The sequence below is a fragment of the Anser brachyrhynchus genome, assembly GCF_964034855.1.
Source record: "Anser brachyrhynchus genome assembly, chromosome: 2".
NCBI classification, from domain to species: domain Eukaryota; kingdom Metazoa; phylum Chordata; class Aves; order Anseriformes; family Anatidae; genus Anser; species Anser brachyrhynchus.
The window spans coordinates 149332732-149351102 of NC_137695.1; the positions used below are offsets into that span (position 1 = coordinate 149332732).

Consider the following 18371-nt stretch of genomic DNA (forward strand, 5'->3'; position numbering starts at 1 on the left):
TTTTTTTTTTTTTTTTTAAAAACTTTCCGGCGGAAGGTTACACGCGGAGGGCTGCCGCACTGTTTGAGACTTTTGGCGGGCGGGAAGCGGCGCGTGCCGCCCCCTCACATGGGCGCCGCCTCCTCACGGGCTCCGCGCCCGCCCTGAGGCGGCGCCGCGGCTCCCCAAGGAGCCCGGCCCCGCAGTCGCGTCCCCTCACGGAAACCTTCCCCCGAGCATGGCGGGGCCGGCTGAGGATCGGTACCGGCCGGCGGTGCCTCCCCGAGCCGCCTGCGCCTACACCGGCTGCTACTGGTAAGGGAGGCGCCGCAAAATGGCGGCCGGCGCCTGACCGGAGGCCGGCGGCGCTCTGAGGGGGGAGCTGGAAACGGAGCTAAAGCTTCCCCCCGGGAGACCTTCCCGACCCGGTTTGGGTTGCTGGAGGTGAAGGTGAAAGGGGGATTGAAAAGAAAACGGCACCGTCGACGGTTGTGTTTTGCAGTGAGGAAAACGTGTGGAAGCTGTGCGACTACATCAGGGGTCGGGGGGAGTATCCTTTGGAGGAGTTCTACGCGGTTTTCATATCCAACGAGAGGAGGATGGTGAGTGGGTGAGTTGTGCGCTCCGTGGGGCCGGGGATGGTAAACTACAGCCAGGGGCAGGTGAGAGCTGGCCCCAGCCCTTTTAACTACAGCCTGGGGTAAATGAGACTTGGCCCCAGGCCCTCCTGCAGCAGCTCGGTGGGCTCGGAGGCGTGCAGGCAACGCCACCTGGGAGTACGAGGAATTTCATCTGTTTCTGGCCTCCAGACCCCACGCCGCATTTGCTCCAAGTTAGACATCAAGGCAACACCAGAACCTGAGAAACAGTAAAAGCAAACAGCTAGAACTGCCACGCCACAATAGAGCCCTGCTCTCTCCTCTGGATGCCCCAAGGATAACCTAAGGGGAACAAAAGGTTCGTGGCATTCTTCTGAAACTTAAATGAAGTTACTCTAAAACAACAGAGGACAAACATTGATTATAATTAAAGGTTGGGCTAGATGATCTTAGAGGTCTTTTCCAACCATTCGATTCTATGATTGTCCTTATCTGACGCACTTGGATTGTGGGAAAAAAGAGTCATGGTGTCCCTACGGGCTGTGGGGCGATTCTTCCCTGTCATCCATCAGTTTAGGGGGATGATTATATGGTCCAGAGTAGCATCCAGCTTCATGCTTCTGAAAGGTAGAAACTGGAGCAGGTTTTCTGACAGCAGCACTGATATAAGCTGATGAAACAGAGAGTTCAGCAAAGAACTTACTCAACCTGAAACTAATCTCTGTAAGTCAGAAGTGGTTTATGCCAAATTACTTAACTTTCAGATCCCACTGTGGAAACAGAAGTCAGGGCATGGAGATGAACCTGTCGTCTGGGTAAGGCATTCTGTTCTTATTTTCTCAGTATTTAAGCGCATGCTTCTGCAGTTGAGATCTGCAGGATAAGATGTGGGCAGCGTTAGGCACCTCTGCTGCAATGAACTTAAGTTTCTGTTCCCTCTGAGCATCAGGAAGCACTCTCACTGTGCAGCTGGCTGGGCACTGGCACAGGTTGTCCGGGGTGCTTGTGGAGTCCCCCTCTTCAGAGATGTCCAAAAGCTGCAGCCTGCAGTGGGTTGGACCAGATGACCTCTGGAAGTCCCTTCCAACCTCAGCCTTCCTGTAGCTCTGTATTAGTGTTTATTATTCTTCTGCAGCAGCCTAAATCCAGTCCTCCTTTTATTGTTCACAGGAAAATAACAGTGAGATGGCCCATAAAACCGACAGGTGACAAAGCTTAGTTAGCATCGGTAAGAGTGCACAACAATTCTGTGAAAATTACTGTCTGGATTTGTTGGGGCCCGCCAGCTTTGTAGGACGTTAAATAGATGTCTTGTAAGAAGCTGATGGATGAAAATATCCATATAGGTCTGACATGGGATTGAAAAATGTAAGGCATACGTGTCTTCAGGTGCCAGCATGTATGTAAGCTGTTCCAGTGTCTTTGGCATGTCATTTGATTGACTATACTTCAGTAGTTGCCACTACAGAATTCCTTTAAAAGATGTGTAGTTATGGTTATATCATATGGGGAAAAAAAATAATGTCGTGTGGCAATTTGTTTCAGAAATTGTGTTTAAAAAAAAAATCTATGATTTTCTCAAATTCTGTAATTGCAGAATCATTTTCTGGAAAAATATCAGTATGTTTATGTTGTAAAAAAAGGCTTGGTTTAAAAAGAGGTCCAAGCGTTATCAAGATGATCTGAGAAGGAGTAGGAGTTAACTGGTAACAACTACCTTCAATTTAATTTTGTAAAACTGCAGTGTAAGTAACTAATACTGAAAATAGTAACTCGAGTTTCTCCAAACCCCCGCCGTACCTATGTTTCTTGCATGTTAAGGAATAAAAGATGTGGTGTTAGGACTAGCGTACGCTTCAGGTTAGCTGCCCAGGCTGAAATCAAAGAAGGGTACAAAGGAATGGGGAGAATACCAAGGTGTACCAAAAGGCACGAGGGCTGAGGCAGGCGTTAGGAAACCTCTCTCCTGGTGCTGGAACATCACAGGCCTGATACCTGAGCGGTAGGAAGCAGGATTTAAAGAAGAGGAGCTGTAGCCTCAGCTTTTAGGAGGCTTTTTTTCTACTCCCTTTGCCAGTTTCTGATTAACAACTGTTCAGCTCATGACAATTACCGTTCTTCCCAGGACTACCACGTTATCCTACTTCATGTTTCCAGTGGGGAGCAGAACTTCATTTATGATCTTGACACAGTGCTGCCGTTCCCGTGTCCTTTTGACGTGTACAGCAGGGAGGCCTTTAGGCTGGATGACAGCCTTCACCCCGAATTTCACAGGTGAGGACAAAAAAAAGATGAAGACCGCGAATGTTGTTTCACAAAGTCCAAGCTGAAGTTCACTCTGTGGATATACAGTGATAGAAGTCTTTTGTTATGCTCCAAGAAACTAAATGCGCTGCATTATTTTTCTAAAGCTCTTTAGTTGCCGTTGTTTAATTATCAATTAATCATTGTTTTGATCATCTGTGATCAAAAGCCCTTCCTTGCTGTAGTTTATTCTTAACTGGCCAGCTGCTTGGCTCAGTATTTCTGAGTGAAGTATTTAAGTTAAGGCTCTCTGGGAGGAAGAAAGGGCTCTTGTCCAGAGTGACTAATGCAGCATTACATAAATATATCTTCTGATATATCTTCGCATTATTGTTCAGGAAAATCCGAATGATACGAGCAGATTTGTACCTGAAGACGTTTGCTTCAGACAGATCTCACATGAAAGATGCAAACGGCGAATGGCAGAAACCTCCTCCCTCGTACCCCTGCATTGAAACAGCAGGTAAGCTGGCAGAACTCCTTTTTCCAGAGTTGAATGATTTAGTTAGCGGTGGGCACAATAAATAAAAGTGCTTTTAGACACGTATGTGTAAGTGTATCCAGCTGGCTTAGTGTGTCAGGAAGAAATGGGGATCTGCAGTGCTTGCCTTTTCCGAACATACAAAGTGTAGCATGCCTCCTGGCAGCTGCCATTGCCGTTACCAGACACGAACTACTGATCTTCAGAAACTGAGCAGAGAGTAAGAGGTATGAAATGCTGTTCCCCCATTGCTAATGCGGAGCTGAAACAGAGGCCAAGCAGCCTGCTTAGGGTCAGAAAGGGAATTTTTAACACGGCGATTACCACGCTTCAGCGGGCAGGTTCCATCTTGCCAGAGCACGTTATTTTGACAGGACCAAGTTCTCTGGTTCAGCTGGGTGCGGTCAGTTTGCCTGCATGAGTTGTTTGAGGTTTCTCTACCAGGTGAGTGGACTGAAGGATGCTTTGAAAGCAAGCAGCAAGCTGCAAATTTTTCCCAAAGCCCTGAGTGGTTTAGGTAACAGCCTGGGGTCCGAGCAGAGAAATGGAGAGCTACCATCTCTTCCAGTCTGCACAGCTTCTTAAACCATTTTTATCACACGGCATTTCAGCTTACTCTAACCATGTATTTGCCAAGCTGGCTAATGTTTGCTGTGTGTTTGTTCTCTTGTTTTCTTCCCAGATGGAGAAAAGTGCGGTGAAGTTTTGTTTCGGTAGAGTTTGTTGTTGCTGTGCATGTTTGGTTTTGCTGCTTTTTTAATCATATGATAATACTGTGTGCTTCTGTTAGAGAAGGTGGGGTCGAAGGAACACTGTTCGTGTTTAGAGCCAAGTTTTTTGTGGTTTTAAGCTGCAGGTGAGTTAATTCGCAGTCTTTGTATTGCCTTCTAAGAAAGTTTGGTGTTTCACACGGGTGTAAATGAGTTATGAGTGGGGGCAGGAGCACAGGTACACCAATCTCAGCCAACCTCCAGATTGTCTTTGGGATGTTGGCAGGTATCTAAAGATACGGAGACTCTCATCGCTCCTGTACTTCACTCCTTAGCCTGTACCTTGCCAGGCTGGAAGGAGCATCCCTGAGATATCCAGTGCAGATCCTGCTCAAAGCAGGTGTAATTGGACTGAGGGGCTTCAGGACTCTGTCCGGTCTAGCCTGGAACAACTCCAGGGACGGAGATTGCACCACCTCTCTAGGTACAATGTTCCAGTATTTGATCCCAGGCATGAATTAAATACAATTCCTGGTATGTAATCAGAATTTCCTGTGTTCCCGCTCGAGTGCTTTGCTTCTTGTCCTGTCGCCAGACACCTGGAAGGCTCTGAGTGCATCTGTGGTGACGTGTTGTCATCCGGGCAGTCACCGGAGTGTTGCAGAGGAAGGTAACTGGTTACCCTGCGCCCACCCAGGGTGGAAGATCGCTGACTGGGTAGCTTCGAGATTTGGGTCAGAACAGGAGGAGACTGTCAGATTGAGGACATCTCGTTCAGGCTGCCTTTCACTCAGCGCGAGTTTCTCAGGCTTTGTTTTTGTTTTTCCTTTCCTTGGGATACCTTGGAACGGTGTGTGCTTCAGTGGGTGCCATGCCAGCAGCCAGTGAGGAGCCCAGGGGTGGCTGCTGGGGAACGAGCACGTGGTAACTTTGGGCTGAATCCAGGTCCTGTGCTCCGGTGGTGCAGGTCGCAGATCGACAGGCTTCCTGCAGGCCAGTGTGCAGATTTAGAAAGCATCACACGCGAAAAGGAGGTGGTAATTCTCTCCCTTTAGACACTGGTAATTTCCAGCACGGTTTTATCAGGCATAAAGCACCTGACTTTAAACTCGATAGAAAGCCGGGCGGCTGACCTTTGGTTAGCGTAAAGGAGCCTGGGACATAAATGTTCATCCATGCCAAATGCCTTCACAGGTAACTGTTTCCTCCCCACTTAGAGTACTCTCCTTTCCATGTGAACTTGTGTTTGTCTAAGATTAAATTGCTCGCTTCTTGTGTTAGAGGTGACTGCAATTTAGCAGCTGGCAGAACTGGCCATGTATATTGTAGTGCCCATTTATTTGTGAGGCACATCGGGATCAGAGCATTACATGACTCCTTGCTATTATATTGCTGTCACTTAGAGCAGCCAAAGTCATAAGCTCTTGAGAAGATGATTACAAAAGGTGATCAGGTACAAGGACTTACATTATGTCTATTTGCTCCGTCTCTGATGTTAAACAAATGCTTGAAGACTGAAAAAATACAATAAATACATATATTTTTATAAATGTATGAGCATTGTACTGTTAAAAAGAAATGAGCCCCTGAACTTGGGGTATTTAAAGATAATCAGCACTCTGGTCCTGCTGCGTGTTAAAGGATGTTACACTCAGCGTACCTTGCTTCTCTTATCCCGTGGGGTTTTAAAGCTTTTAGTAAACTTTAAAAAGACAGGAGGTTTTGTTCTTGATACTGAAATATCGCCTCTTCCAGGGCAGAGCAGCTGCTGAGCCCAAATAGAGCGCTTTGGGCAAGGAAATTCTGTAGCATCTAAGTCAATTGTAGGCTGAATAGGGAAATGTAAATACCCACTGTGGTGCTGGGATGAGACACTGGGACCAGCGATGCCTTTTTATGAAGTATGCCAGGAAGTGTTTTAATGATTGTGAAATTCCTTTCGGAATTGAAGCAATAAACCTATCAGGAACCAATGAAGCAATTTTTTTTCCTAATACTAACTCAGAAGGAATAATTCTTGTGTTGGAATAAGTGTCGTGTTGGCAGTGCTCTGGCCTCTGTTCCTCTGCTGTGGCTGCTCGGAGGAGCTGGGTGCCCTAACCGAGGAGCTGGGTGCATCCTGCTTTTTTAAGCAAAACAAACAAGGTAGGATTTGAGGTGTGGATTCACCATTCTAGAGCTGGCTAGCCCAGCCTGGGTTTTTCTTTTAAGTCTTCCTTCTACAAATGAATGAGGGTTGATTCTGCGTAGTTTGAGTCCCGATGAGATGAGCCCTCCTTGCTGCAAGCCTGTGTACAATCCAGCTTGCACGCTGCGTTTCACATTACTCAGGCCTTACTGCTTCGATACAACTGGTAGCACCAGCTCTTACCGCTGAAAAGCCTCAGTTTGATTTTCAGTTCTCGCCAGGTGTTTGGCAGCACACAGACAGGATGGATTTGTTCTCTTTATTATTATTACAATCCCTAGAAGCCATAAATTACGGGCTTGTTATTTTTGAAGAATGCGAGTAGGACAGCTGAGGAGCTGTGGAGGTGCCGTGTGTGATGTATTTATGTAACAGGCAGCTGCTACAGAGGGCAGGCAGATGTCTGCAGTTCCTTTCTGTACCTTCTCCACAAGGTAGTGGAAGGATCCTAGCGAAAGGGAAAAAAGACTGATACAGATCAAAGTAGCTCATGTGCACTATAACCTGATCCTCGTCTGAAAATAAAACTGTCAAGTTAGGTCCTCACTTCATGAGCTTTTGAGTAAGTAAAGAATCGAGTAGGATGGAGATAAGTATACAACTACCCTTAGTTATTTAGTATTTGAGGTATTTAAAGGAAGTCTGGAAGAATTTAAACACTCTGAGGAACCTTGGAGACTTGGTTTCCGATCGCTCAGCTCCAGCAGGACTTCGGCAGCTGTCCTTGCGCAGAGTTCATCCAAGGTCTGTGAGCCAAACCGAGGCTCGGCTGAAACATCGCTCCCTGACTCCTGCTGGCAGACGCCACAGGTACCATGGCTGATAATGCCATCGGACAGTTCACAGCCTTTTATTTTGTCCCTGCTCAGGGCAAAAGTCTCAGACTTGATGAAAAAGAAATAGATAGACGCAAGAATCTCAGGATGCACCAGGTAGGCCTCATGGGCTGTAAAAACAAAGTGAGTTTGGGCAAAGAGGAAGCCTTAGCTCTGTGCGTGCCCAAATGCAGACAAGTGTAACACCTACAGCACCTGAGGAGGACTGTGAGCGTGTTGTAAATCTTAAAAATAAACAGCAGATTTTTATTATTATTGTCTGTCGGTTTTCATCTGCTTCAGAAAAAGGCTTTTGTGGTGTTCTCCTGCATTTTTGCTGAGCTGTTGCCTGAAGCTGTAAGGTCTCGCATAACGTGCACAGCCTTCAGATGTAACACACGAGTAGTAAGGATGACATGGGGGGACTTTTATCTCCTGAACAGAGTGAAATGGGAGAGATCTTCTGTGTTTTCCTAGGGGTAATTACCCAGCTGTCCTACTGCTTCAGTGCCACCTAGTGACTGGTCCTTAGACCATCTGCTCTTCACGGGATGGTTCTCGTTGGCTTGTTACAACAGGTTTTGCTCTCATTAAACTTCTGATGCACTGTGTTAATGCCCTGCCACCACCCTTCTGAATGTCAGAGAATATTTCACTTCCTACAGACAGTGTGACAGCAGCTTCCAAGTTGCTAACAGCAGCAGCTGTGTTTGTGACTCTACTGGAACAATCCCCCTTGGGCTTCTTCACCATTCACAGAACACTTTAATTAAATTATTCTTCTGCTATGCTTGGTGCACATAAAGCAGGAAACTTATTTATCTTTCAAATCTTAAACTACATGAGTAATCACGTTAATTGTGAAATAAAAGCATCTGGGAGGAAAAGACAAACTGGGAACTGGAAAACAAGCTTACCAGGCTACCTGCAAGCTGGAGCCGTTAGCCTCTGCTGATTGTTCTGGAGTTACAACAGCGAGTTGCTGGGCTTGTGCTATTTTAAATCCCCACACAGTCGAGTAGAAAGTGGCCTTGTGCTGGCACTTGTGGCAGCAGTAGGACCGTGCTTGACTGGAGAGTTTTTGATGTGCGTGCCCAAACAGGCTGGCAAGGAGAAGGTCGAGTTAGGGGACGGACCTTGCAAGCAGTGAGAGCTGGGGCTCAGAAAATCACAAAGCTGTGCCGCAGTGTAGATGTGGTGCAAACAAGAGGGCTGCAGGGGCTGGGCGTTGGCTGGGACTGCAGGGTATGGGATTCCCAGAAGTTGTCTTCCCTTCCTCGCTTACACTGTCTGTAATGGTAAGCCTAATTACACAGGCTTTTTGCAGCTGAAGCAAATTCCATTTCTAATCTGTCCATTAGAGCCCACTCTAGTTTGGTTCTTAATCCTTAAATGTGCACAGGAATCACCCGTGTTAAATAAATAGAGCAGAAAAGCTGTAGCAGTAAACCCATGGGCTCCCCCACTCTGTTTTTTAAACTGAATCTCTTCCAGTTTTCTTTTTAACGTCTATTAGAAAAGATTATTTGCACAGATCGTCAGTGAGAACATAACAACAACAAACCCACAGATCGTTATTAGAGCTGAATAGGCTCAGGAGTCGAAAATCTCCGATCAGTATGGTGCTGAGTCAGCAGCTTGCACTAGGCCAGCTCCAGAAAAAAGAGACACGAGGTGCCTAAACCCCAAGCCACAGACCAGCACGTTCTGCTGAGCAGTGTGGGATCCGCAGCTGGGGCAGAATGGTTTCTGCCTCTCCTGCAGGGAGAGGCCAAACTCCTTGCAAAAGGCAGCCGTGATTGCTTTTCTCTTGAAAACACGGCAATTAACCTTTCCCTCTCTGACGACCTGAAGCGGTTCAGGAGACAAAAAGAAAAAAAAAAAAAAAAAAAGCGTTTGCCCCCAGCTGAGGTTTGTGCCCTCTCAGCCTGAGCCTCCCTCCAGGCTCCCGGCTGGGCCGTGTCAGAGGTTTCTCCCTGCCTTGCGGGGCTGGGCCAGCGTGCAGCAAAGACAGTTTGGGGCTGGAAGGAAAGAAAGCACCAGCGTAAGCAGCCTGGGGAGTAACAAACTCTGGGTTTGCCAAGAGGCTTCTGAAAGACGCCAGGCAGCTCCCTGTTGTGGCTGCTGCTGTGGCCGGTCCGTTTTTGTCGCTGCAGAAGCTCCCTGGCTCGGCTGGCTGCGGGGGAACAGCTCCCCTGCCTCGAGCAGCCGGGTTTGTGCAAGGGCAGGGACTGCGAGGCACCTGGTGCTTCGCAGCTCCCTGTTTGGGTTGTTGTCTGCACTCCAGTTCTCTGATGCTCCTCAACTCTTCCAGGCTGCTGTTGCAGGGAAAAATAAAATCTTATGCACGCTGTTCCTAAAGACTAATGAGGCTTACCGATCAGGTAATGGGATTACTGCCGTGGGCAGAAGGGGGGGGGTTCAGGACAAACGCCACATTGCAGGCGCTGGAAATAGAGGTTCTGGTAGCACCGTCCGGTCTGCGGAGTTGTTGGGCTGCTGCTCAGCAAGCGTGCTATGAACTGCTTTGAGTTAAACTTTCAAATGTTTTTTTTTTTCTTGGGCCTTTCATAATAGCTGTATGTGCTACAGAAGCTGAATCAGGAACTCTGACGTTTTGCTTCTCTTCCCTCTTTTTTTTAGACTCCAAGATGAACTTGGATGATTTCATCAGTATGAATCCCAAAGTGGGCTGGGGCTCAGTGCTCCCCTTATCGGACTTTGTGCGTCGGTTTGGCAGACTGACTAATTACAGCTACTCCTTGAAAGGACAGTGAAGTAAACAAAGAAGTTCGTTCTGCTGCAGTTGTCAGTCGGTTTGATTTGTTTTGCTGCTCTTACATTGTATTTATGAATGGTTTACATTCCTTTATATGGAATAAACGTTTGGGCAAACAGAATACCCAATGTACCCTGAACTGAATAAAGTCTTTTATTTTTATTACTTAAGAGTGAACTTGTTTTTTTTTTCTAATACGTCAAATCAGAGGTTGACATCCCACCATAAACGGATTGCTTTGCCACCTACTATGCCCGCATTGAGAAGAGCGTTTAAACGCTGTAAGAAAAGCTTTGGGAAAAAATAAACTACTGAACGAGGTAGCTCGTACTGCTAACTGCTACCGCGTTTTTTTATAGGGAGCTAAACTGAGAGAAAGAAGTGAAGGTTTTTTTCTTCCCTTTAGCTCCTTGAGCCAGCTTGCCAGGAGGTCAGGCAGCTGCTGTTGGTGGCGTAAGGACAGCGGCAGGAACACCCGGCTGGGGGGAAGGGGACGTGCAGGACTGCCCCATGGAAGGACCGAGACTACAGCAAACGTTTGTGACGCGTTTCAGTCTTGGCGAGGAAAAGCACGGTAAAGGTGTTAAGTGTAAATGGCTCGTTTTATCTGGGTGTACAGAAAAATATAAAAATTTAAAAGATAATGTAAGGTAATATGGCCAGGAGTGGGTCCCAGTGGAGCAGCTGGAGCTGGCTCTGATCTGCCATGGGGCAGCTGCTGGGCTCTGCTCACAGAGGCCACCCCTGCAGCTCCCCCCACTACCAAACCCTTGCCACATAAACCCAGCACCTGGGCATTGCTCAGCAGAGCCGTTAAGCTGTTGCAGGACATCAGGTTTTCGTCCCTCCAGACATGAGTTTGCCTCTTGGTTAAACTCGTGAGCTACCATCCTGACCTGGTTCCTGGCGGCTGAAATCCGCGGCACGCTCCCTTTAGTGAGGCTCAGATACGAGAATTTGCCAAGTTCAGTCTGATTTCAGGATGAAGGCTGTTAAGGAGAACAGAGACAACCATTATTCGGAATGTACAAGTTAAAAATCAACATGAAGAAACATTCCTTTCTCTCTTTAATCACTCTCTAGCTTCTCCTTTCCCACAGAGAAGTCCTCCCGACTTTCTGTTGTCCACTATTATTACAGTATTTATGTGCTGAGAGTCCCTGTGTGGTGGCTTTTTGGACTTTCTGAACCCTTGAGTTAGGCATTGAAAAAACAGAAGAAAGTTCCTCGCAGTCCTGCTTTCTCCTGGCTTGTGTGTGCTGGTGGTCACTGGAAATTCTCTAGCACGTTCGCTGCTGGAAATGTGTGAGCCCTGACGGCCTTACATCCGCGCTGGGGGCACCCTGTCCCACAGCTAGGTCCTCTCACTTCCCCCAAACTGCGGATGCAGTAAGCTGTGACGGGATAGAAGACCCACGCCTGTCCTGCCTCGTTCTCCTCTGCTGCTTCTTTTTCATTAAGAATATCATTTATTCAATCCAACCTCTTTTATTTGCCTGTTTGGGACCTTAGGGGAAAAAAAGCTCTTTTTTTCTGACATGCGTTTTCTTGGTGCATTTCTGCAGGTCCGTCTCGTGGAAATAAAATTTTTCGGTTGGCCAGCAGAGAGAGCAGTCAGCACGCAGCAAGCGTGCGGCCAGCTCCCCGCTGGCACGGCCTGTCGGGTGCTGTTACAGCTCAAAACAAATCATCCCGACAGCGGCGCAGAGGTGATGGGTGTCTTGCGGGGCTGGGGCAGTGGGTTATGCGTTGCCCTTGACTGCCTGGGCCCCTAAGGACATCGAGGAACGTGCCAAGGCCTTCAAACTACCGAGCCTTTGGATCAGACCGGCGTTCGTAATTCCTACCGAAATGGGTGCGTGGCACCTTAGAACGTCAAACTAATCGATATATGGATTTCGGGGGCTAAATTTAGGCACCCAGGACGCTGCAATCCGACCCGCGCTATTAAGTGAGCGGCTGGGAGGCACCGGGCTGCACTTGTGTGAATCAGATTCCAGGATCAGAGCCCGGATCGGAACATTTTGGCCTGCGGGGCCCTTCCCTGCTCGCCCGCTCGTCATCCAGCCAGGACCTCACGCGTGCTGCGAAGCACGGCGCTGCTGCAACCATGTGCTGTAAAAACGGTCAGCTCTAGGGTCTGCTTTTCTGTTGTTAGAATGAATTGGGCCGAATTTCCCTATTTTACGGTGCTGCATGGTTGTTGTTTTCTCCTTTCTCCCTGCCTTTCCAGCAAACGCGGGTGGTGGATTGAAGGACACAGCAAGGAGCAGGCAGGAGGCGTGAAAACCCCGCCGGGTCCTTGCCGTAGCCCCCAGCACCCGAGCAGCTGGCTCCGCATTTGGTGGGGTTGCCCTCCTAGGGTGTTTCGGATTTGCAGGCTCGGGGAAGCTCAAGGTGAAACCCGTCTTGACGTCCGCCTGCGGTAATCACCTGCTCAGAAATTTGAGGGAGCGAACGCCGGTGATTTTCCTCTCCCTCCTGGCTTCCCCCGTGCACAGGCGCTGGCCAAGCCGAGGTCAAGGTTAATGAAGCATACCCGGAGAGTGAGTGTCTGGAGGCATCCGCGCAGCTTTGCTCAGCAGCTGCGTGCGCCCTTCCCCGTGGAGCTCAGCGCTCGGCGAAGATCTGAGCAAGGCTTTTTTGTGATCATGGAGTCAGCAGAGAAACACTCGCTGCAAATGCAGCCTCTCAAAGTGCAGCTGCAGCAGTGGTTCTGGAAAATCTCCCCGGTTTGACCTAAGATAAACAAATATGGCAGCTCAAGTGTCCTCAATGTTTCCTTATACTTACAGTAGGAAATACCTTGGATACTGAGGGCAGCTAAAACAAATCTTGCCTAGTTATCTAAGGCCTCTGGCAAGTCCCTGAGTTTCTGGGTGAGCTAAGCCACTTCCCATGCAGGAGGCACACAGAGCTTGGTTTCGCACCGCCGAAAACAAGCATGCAAAGGACCCGAGCTGTGGACCGTCACTCACAAGGCCCGAGGGCGGTGGCATTGTTGAGTGTGATGAGCAGGGTGTTTCCAGCGAGCCGGATTCCTGACATTACAGGACTTAAAAGCAGGAAATGCTCATTTGGCTCGTTCCACGTCATACCTGCCTTCCCATGCAGGGCTATATCTGGAACCCGAACGCTGCAATAAGGCAGGAATCATTATATGTTACCTTTTTTTTTTTTTTTTTTTTTTTGAACCGGCCTACACAGTAAGAATATGGTAGTTAGCTCGGCCTTCCCCTCTTCCGAGTGTGTAATTGTGGTGGCACGCTTCCCACCGCCTCGGCGTGGCTGGTCGGATGGCAGAGCACCAGCTTCACGCTCGGAGCCCTCCAGAGAAACCGCTCTGCCGCAGCTTTTAAGTATTTAGCTGTAAAACCTCCCTCCGCTGCCATGGCTTCCGACTTGCAGGGGGGAAACAAGGGTTTCCAGCCCGTGTTTATAGCCCCTGTAATCAGTAAGGCTATTTATACTGTACTCATGTACTCATCACAGAGTACTTTGCTGTATGAAATGGTCATGGTTATATTTATACCCGTGCAAAAACAAAGTCATCGCAAACTCGGGTGGCAACGTTCAGCGTGTTTTGCCCATGCTGTGTGCTGCTGTTTCTTCAGCAAATGGAATATCTACCAGCCCAAGTCACGCTCCTAGCACAAAAACCCCAGCCTGCTGTACGTCAGGAACCCCACTGGTGTTTTTCTGTGCTTGTTTTTTTTTTTTTTTTTTTTGTCTTGTGTGAAATAAACACAACTATTTAGCAAACTAACTTTGACCAGCTGCTACCTCGGTACGAATACGAGGTGATGCCAGCAAAGTCCACAGAGTTATATTAGTAGAGCTGAAAGCAGAGTTTGATCCGTTCTGCCAGAGGTACTAAAAATACCTTTTAATATGCTAAGGTATGTGTCTAGCCAGAAGATGTTTTCAAACGCCTTGTTCCAGGGAGCTGCTACGCAGTAAACGGAGCCCGAGCAGCTCGGTCCTGAGGTGCAGGGGACGAAGGGCTGGGGAAGGCCGAGCGCCTCCAGCCTGGCTCTTGGCCGGGGGCAGCAGCACCGTGTTCCCCTCACGTTGGTCCCAGCAGCAGGGTGGGAAGAAGGGACTTGGAGGGGGTTACAGTGCCCTACCTGCCGTATGTACCAGTGGTGTTTTACTGGGAGGAATGAGATGCTTAATCCCTCATTTAGGGCTTTCCCTGTGGCCTCTGCGCTGCTCGGCATGGAAGCTGGGAGAAATGGGCTGGGACTGCCTTCCTCCACCAGTGTCCTGCTCCGAGAGACTTTGAGGGTCTCCATGTGCTCATGGAGAGGGACTAAAATGAAGGCCCTCAGAACACGTGTGTCTTTTTCTGTACAGATTTCCACCTCCTCTGGAAATCAAATGCCGTTTCTGGTTGCTTTAGACAGTCAGGCAGGGTGTACTTACCTCAAGCAGAGTATATTCGTGAAAAAGACAAGTTCGTGATTAATGCAGAAAGATTTCTTCCCCACCACAGGATGAGCCATGGCCTAAAACCTTCAAGAAAAGCTGCTGCTGACAAGAAATTACTGACCTCCATTACTCACACTGCAGAGCCCAGCGTCTAAAAGACATCTTCTATTAATTAGGCGTACATAATGTGTGCGCAGGTGCCCGTGTGCCTCTGTGCGTGTGCCCTTATCGCTCCCATAAGCACTTGGCTCCTCCTGAGAAATGCTCACACCTTGGCTGCTGCTACCTGGCAACATTTAAGGGCTTTTAGGCCAAAATTTGCAGCGCTGTTAGTCATTTTAACTCCCATTGTCACCCCATCACATAGCCCTTTGGAAACACTTCAAGATTTTTATTTTTATTTATTATTTTTATTTTTTTTCCATGCCAAAGCTTGGTTCCTTTAGGAAGACGAACTGGCAGTGGAAACACTGACAAAAGTACAAGCTAATGTTGTGTTGCTTAACATCCTTTCTTCGGACTGCTCCATCAGGGGGAGTTGCTTGTTTGTTGTTGTTGTTTTTGGTTCTTTTGGATGGCGCTAAAGAAGCCATAAAATTAGCTACAGCACTGTTCCAGGGATTTGCACACTTCAGCCTCATCTGCCTTCAAAACGAGAAAAGGCTCACAGTAAAATGAAGGCAATGAGCGGCGCTAACCCTGCTGCCACCAGTCAGGCAGGGCAGGCCGGGCTGGCGGCAGGGCAAGGCCTCGCTGCTGTGCCGCGGGGACAGGGGTTTCTGGCAGGCTGACAGCATGCACGGGGACATTTGGCTCAGGCAAAACATTACAAACGAGGGGGATGCGGAGCATGAGATAAACGGGGTCCCGTCCTGTATTTCAGCAGAGGCATTGCCCTGCTGCCCGCTGGGGCCAGCAAGGCTTTGGGCTCCTGTTTTCCTGAAGGCTCGAGCAAGGGAAGTTTGCATTTTCGCAGTTTCTTTCCCAAATAAAGACGAACTAAATTCACAAATGGTAAAAAACCTCGAGGCCCTAGCCTGAGGAGAAGGGGTTTAAGGTGCCCAGGTGTGTTACAAACTGCGAGGCCTAGCACTGAGCGCGCAGAGGCCGTGCTACCTGCAGCTGTGCTATCTCTGTGTGTGTGTGGGTGTGAAACCGGTTACCCGGCCTCTTTTCTTCCGAATGTTCGCAAGGAGCAGGGAATAATAAAACACAACTTTTCCCCAGAGAGCACAGGAAAAGAATTACTGCCTGGGTGTAGCTGGGGGCAGAGTCTGGCTCGTTATTTTCTGCGAAATAATTCCCACGGGGCCTTGTGGAAACCCAGTGGTGTTTTTTTTTTTTTTTCCTTCATCTTCTACTTCCTTAAACTTTCACAAATACTCTGCTATAAAAGCCTTCACCCCGTCCCTTGTTAGCTAGGAGAGAAAAGGTTAAATTCTCCTTTCATACTCTAATGTAATTCATTTCCTGTTTTTCACAACCGTCTAGACACAGATCTAACGAGCATTAACCCTGAGTCCCACCATTGGGTTAAAAATAGAGGGTTTAAATATAAAAGGGTGTAGTAGGGGAAAGATTGTAGGTTTCTACCTACTGCCATGAGCCAGCTATTTTAAACAAGAACTATTTAATTGGTTATAAGCAAGGGGAAAAAAAAAAAAACACCGACAAATAAAATGACTTCAGTTTCAGAGGTTTAAAAAGGATCGTGGTGTTTGCTTTACACACAGACAACAGAAGTGCTGATGAGCAGTGGCACAGACAGCTTGATGCCCCATCAGGAGTTATAGCCGTCTGGATTTACACCTCCAGCCACATCCAAAAAAAAAAAAAAAGAATAAATTCCACTTAGGCGAGAGAGCTATAAAAAGACTGGAAGAAAGTAAGTTGAGAGAGAGCCTGTGTTGAAAACCATGTTCAGGTTCTGGTGGGAAACCAAATTACACATGGTCATCCACAGGCAAAAGGCCCCGCAGGAGTGCGTGCCAAGCCCCAAGGACAAAAGCTCCAGTTACTGCAGTCCCCAAAGCCATTTGTCTTGGCAAGACAAGGGACAAGGTGCTAGTGCACCACAGTATTTAAACACTCATTCACTTGTGAATGGGATTCACTTGTCAACGGGATTCTCAACAAACTTGGGCTGAGCGTTGGCCCAGGAAAATCTCCCCTTGGACGTGTGGCCTCCTCAGAGGCATCTCACACCACCTGGGCTATGATATCAGAGCAGGAGGGAGAAAGAAGATGTCTGAACTGTAACGTGGTCCAAAGCCCTCTCAAAAGGGTAAGTTTTGCCTCAGGAGAAGAGGCAAAGAGAAAACAAGCAGCTGATCCACGACCCAGAGCTCAGAACGGTGGGGAGCACGCAGGTTTCAAGGCAGCCACAAGCAACTTGGCACATACACCACCCCGACAAAAGCTTGCCCACAGAGTCATCGTTTTTGATGTACTTGATGAATAAGCCTACTCTTACAGACATTTTTAACTCAACGGTCAAAGCTCTTTTAAAATAAGTCAAAATTCATGGTGTGCCTTGAAGGGGAGGAAATCACATTTCCTGAGCTGATTGCATTTGTCCATCTATAAATGCAAAACACAGAGGGCTGTTTGTTTATTTTGTAGAGCTCGGAGTGGGTGTCTTTCCTGTTTAGCCACCCATTTTCAACAGTTGCATTTTGTAATTTCAGCAACAAACAACAGAGACCGCTGTGACAAAACACAGTCAGGCTGGAAACTCTGATGGAGGCATAAAAAGCAGCCAGCATCTATCTCTTGGTGTGAGGGGCTGGATGTGCCACCTCGGCTGCAAAATCTGTGTTTGGTTCCTCCCCTTCTCTGCTACGAGTTCAAGGCCTGTTCTGACCAGGACCAAAATGATCCAAGAAAAACATTAAAATGACATTAGTTTATTTTCTACTAAAAAGCACAATATAGTACGCATCAAGAAATGCGAGGGGTGAGCTGATGTCCTTCCAGCTTCGGAAAGGCCTTTGAACCTATGTGAGTTATTTATAGAGCCTTTTAGAAAACAGCTCTCTCCTAGTTTTGCAATTTAACAAAAGGACCAGCTCAGGTTTTGTCAAAAACAAAGCAACCCTCTAAATAGTTCTCTGGAGCTCACCCCATATCCCTTAGAAAAAAAGGGAAACAGGAGATGATGGTTAATGAAAGTTGGGGCAAATAAGAGTCATAACCCGAAATTGTGTTGTGCAAGTAGCTTTCAGAATGGTTTTGCCCCATCTCTACTTCTTTACTGGGCTTTAAGACAGGTGGTGAGGGCACTCCAAGGAGCTCCCTGAATAATTGTTTCACTGGAGCTAAGCCGGTGCCACATTATCATTACCAAGGCAGGGCCTCCTTCAGGCTGCTGGACCATCCGTAGAATCACAGAATCATCTAGGTTGGAAGAGGCCTTCAAGATCATCAAGTCCAGCCACCAACCTGACCTACTGAGTCCCATCCCCAAACCATGTCCCTTAGTGCCACATCCAAGCATCTCAGATACCTCCAGGGATGGGGACTCCACCAGCTCCCTGGACAGCCTGTTCCAGTGCTTGCTTCTGCTCCAGTCCTGGTGAGCTCCTGGAAGGTTGGAGGTGTTACGGCAACAGCACTACGAAAATGGGAAAAGGCACGGCCAGACCTTTGTCACCTGAAGGGGTTACGGACAGAGCTCACTGACCCACCCATTCCTAAAGAGACCGGGTATCCCCTTTAAAGGATTTAGTCTACAAAAATAAGTAAAATTGTGTACTTCCAAGAAATTTAGGAAGGGCATTTGAACAGCTTACTCACTGCCTTGCTTAAGACCAGTATCTTGCACGCTGTCCCACATTCCAAAGACTGGGGATGCAACCCTCTCACTACACTCCTGATACAGCATAACCTAAAAAGACACATGCAGACACATGCAACTGCTCAAACACCCTACCTGACAGGAAAAATGTACTGAAAAACAAAGCATCTGCTTTTTGTTTTTGTTTTCATAGCTGGCTTCCATGCAGCAAGTCATCCCGTTTTACCAAGATATCTTATCCCGTCCCAGCCCGAGACATGTTTGCCTTTTCTATTATTATTTCTTCCCC

The 18371-nt window shown here is 47.9% G+C and overlaps 1 protein-coding gene across 2 annotated transcripts; it reads left to right on the plus strand.

Moving 5' to 3' along the window:
• The first annotated feature begins 82 nt into the window (after positions 1-82).
• Positions 83-10025, plus strand: NTAQ1 (N-terminal glutamine amidase 1). 2 transcript variants are annotated; one of them, XM_080578485.1, is made up of 6 exons: positions 83-294; positions 482-581; positions 1343-1393; positions 2704-2852; positions 3221-3345; positions 9720-10025. In XM_080578485.1, exons 1-6 carry the CDS (start codon positions 218-220, stop codon positions 9851-9853), a joined length of 636 nt encoding a protein of 211 aa, XP_080434611.1. In that variant the 5' UTR covers positions 83-217; the 3' UTR covers positions 9854-10025. The 2 variants fall into 2 exon arrangements, with proteins under 2 accessions (XP_080434611.1, XP_080434612.1); XM_080578486.1 differs by lacking the exon at positions 9720-10025 and adding an exon at positions 4046-5609.
• Positions 10026-18371: the final 8346 nt, after the last annotated feature.

Excerpts from the sequence above, each read along its gene's own strand:
- NTAQ1 (XM_080578485.1), top strand. The coding sequence starts at position 218 with ATGGCGGGGCCGGCTGAGGATCGGTACCGGCCGGCGGTGCCTCCCCGA. Across the intron at positions 582-1,342 it reads TATCCAACGAGAGGAGGATG|ATCCCACTGTGGAAACAGAA; the intron begins GTGAGTGGGTGA and ends CTTAACTTTCAG. Across the intron at positions 2,853-3,220 it reads CTTCACCCCGAATTTCACAG|GAAAATCCGAATGATACGAG; the intron begins GTGAGGACAAAA and ends ATTATTGTTCAG.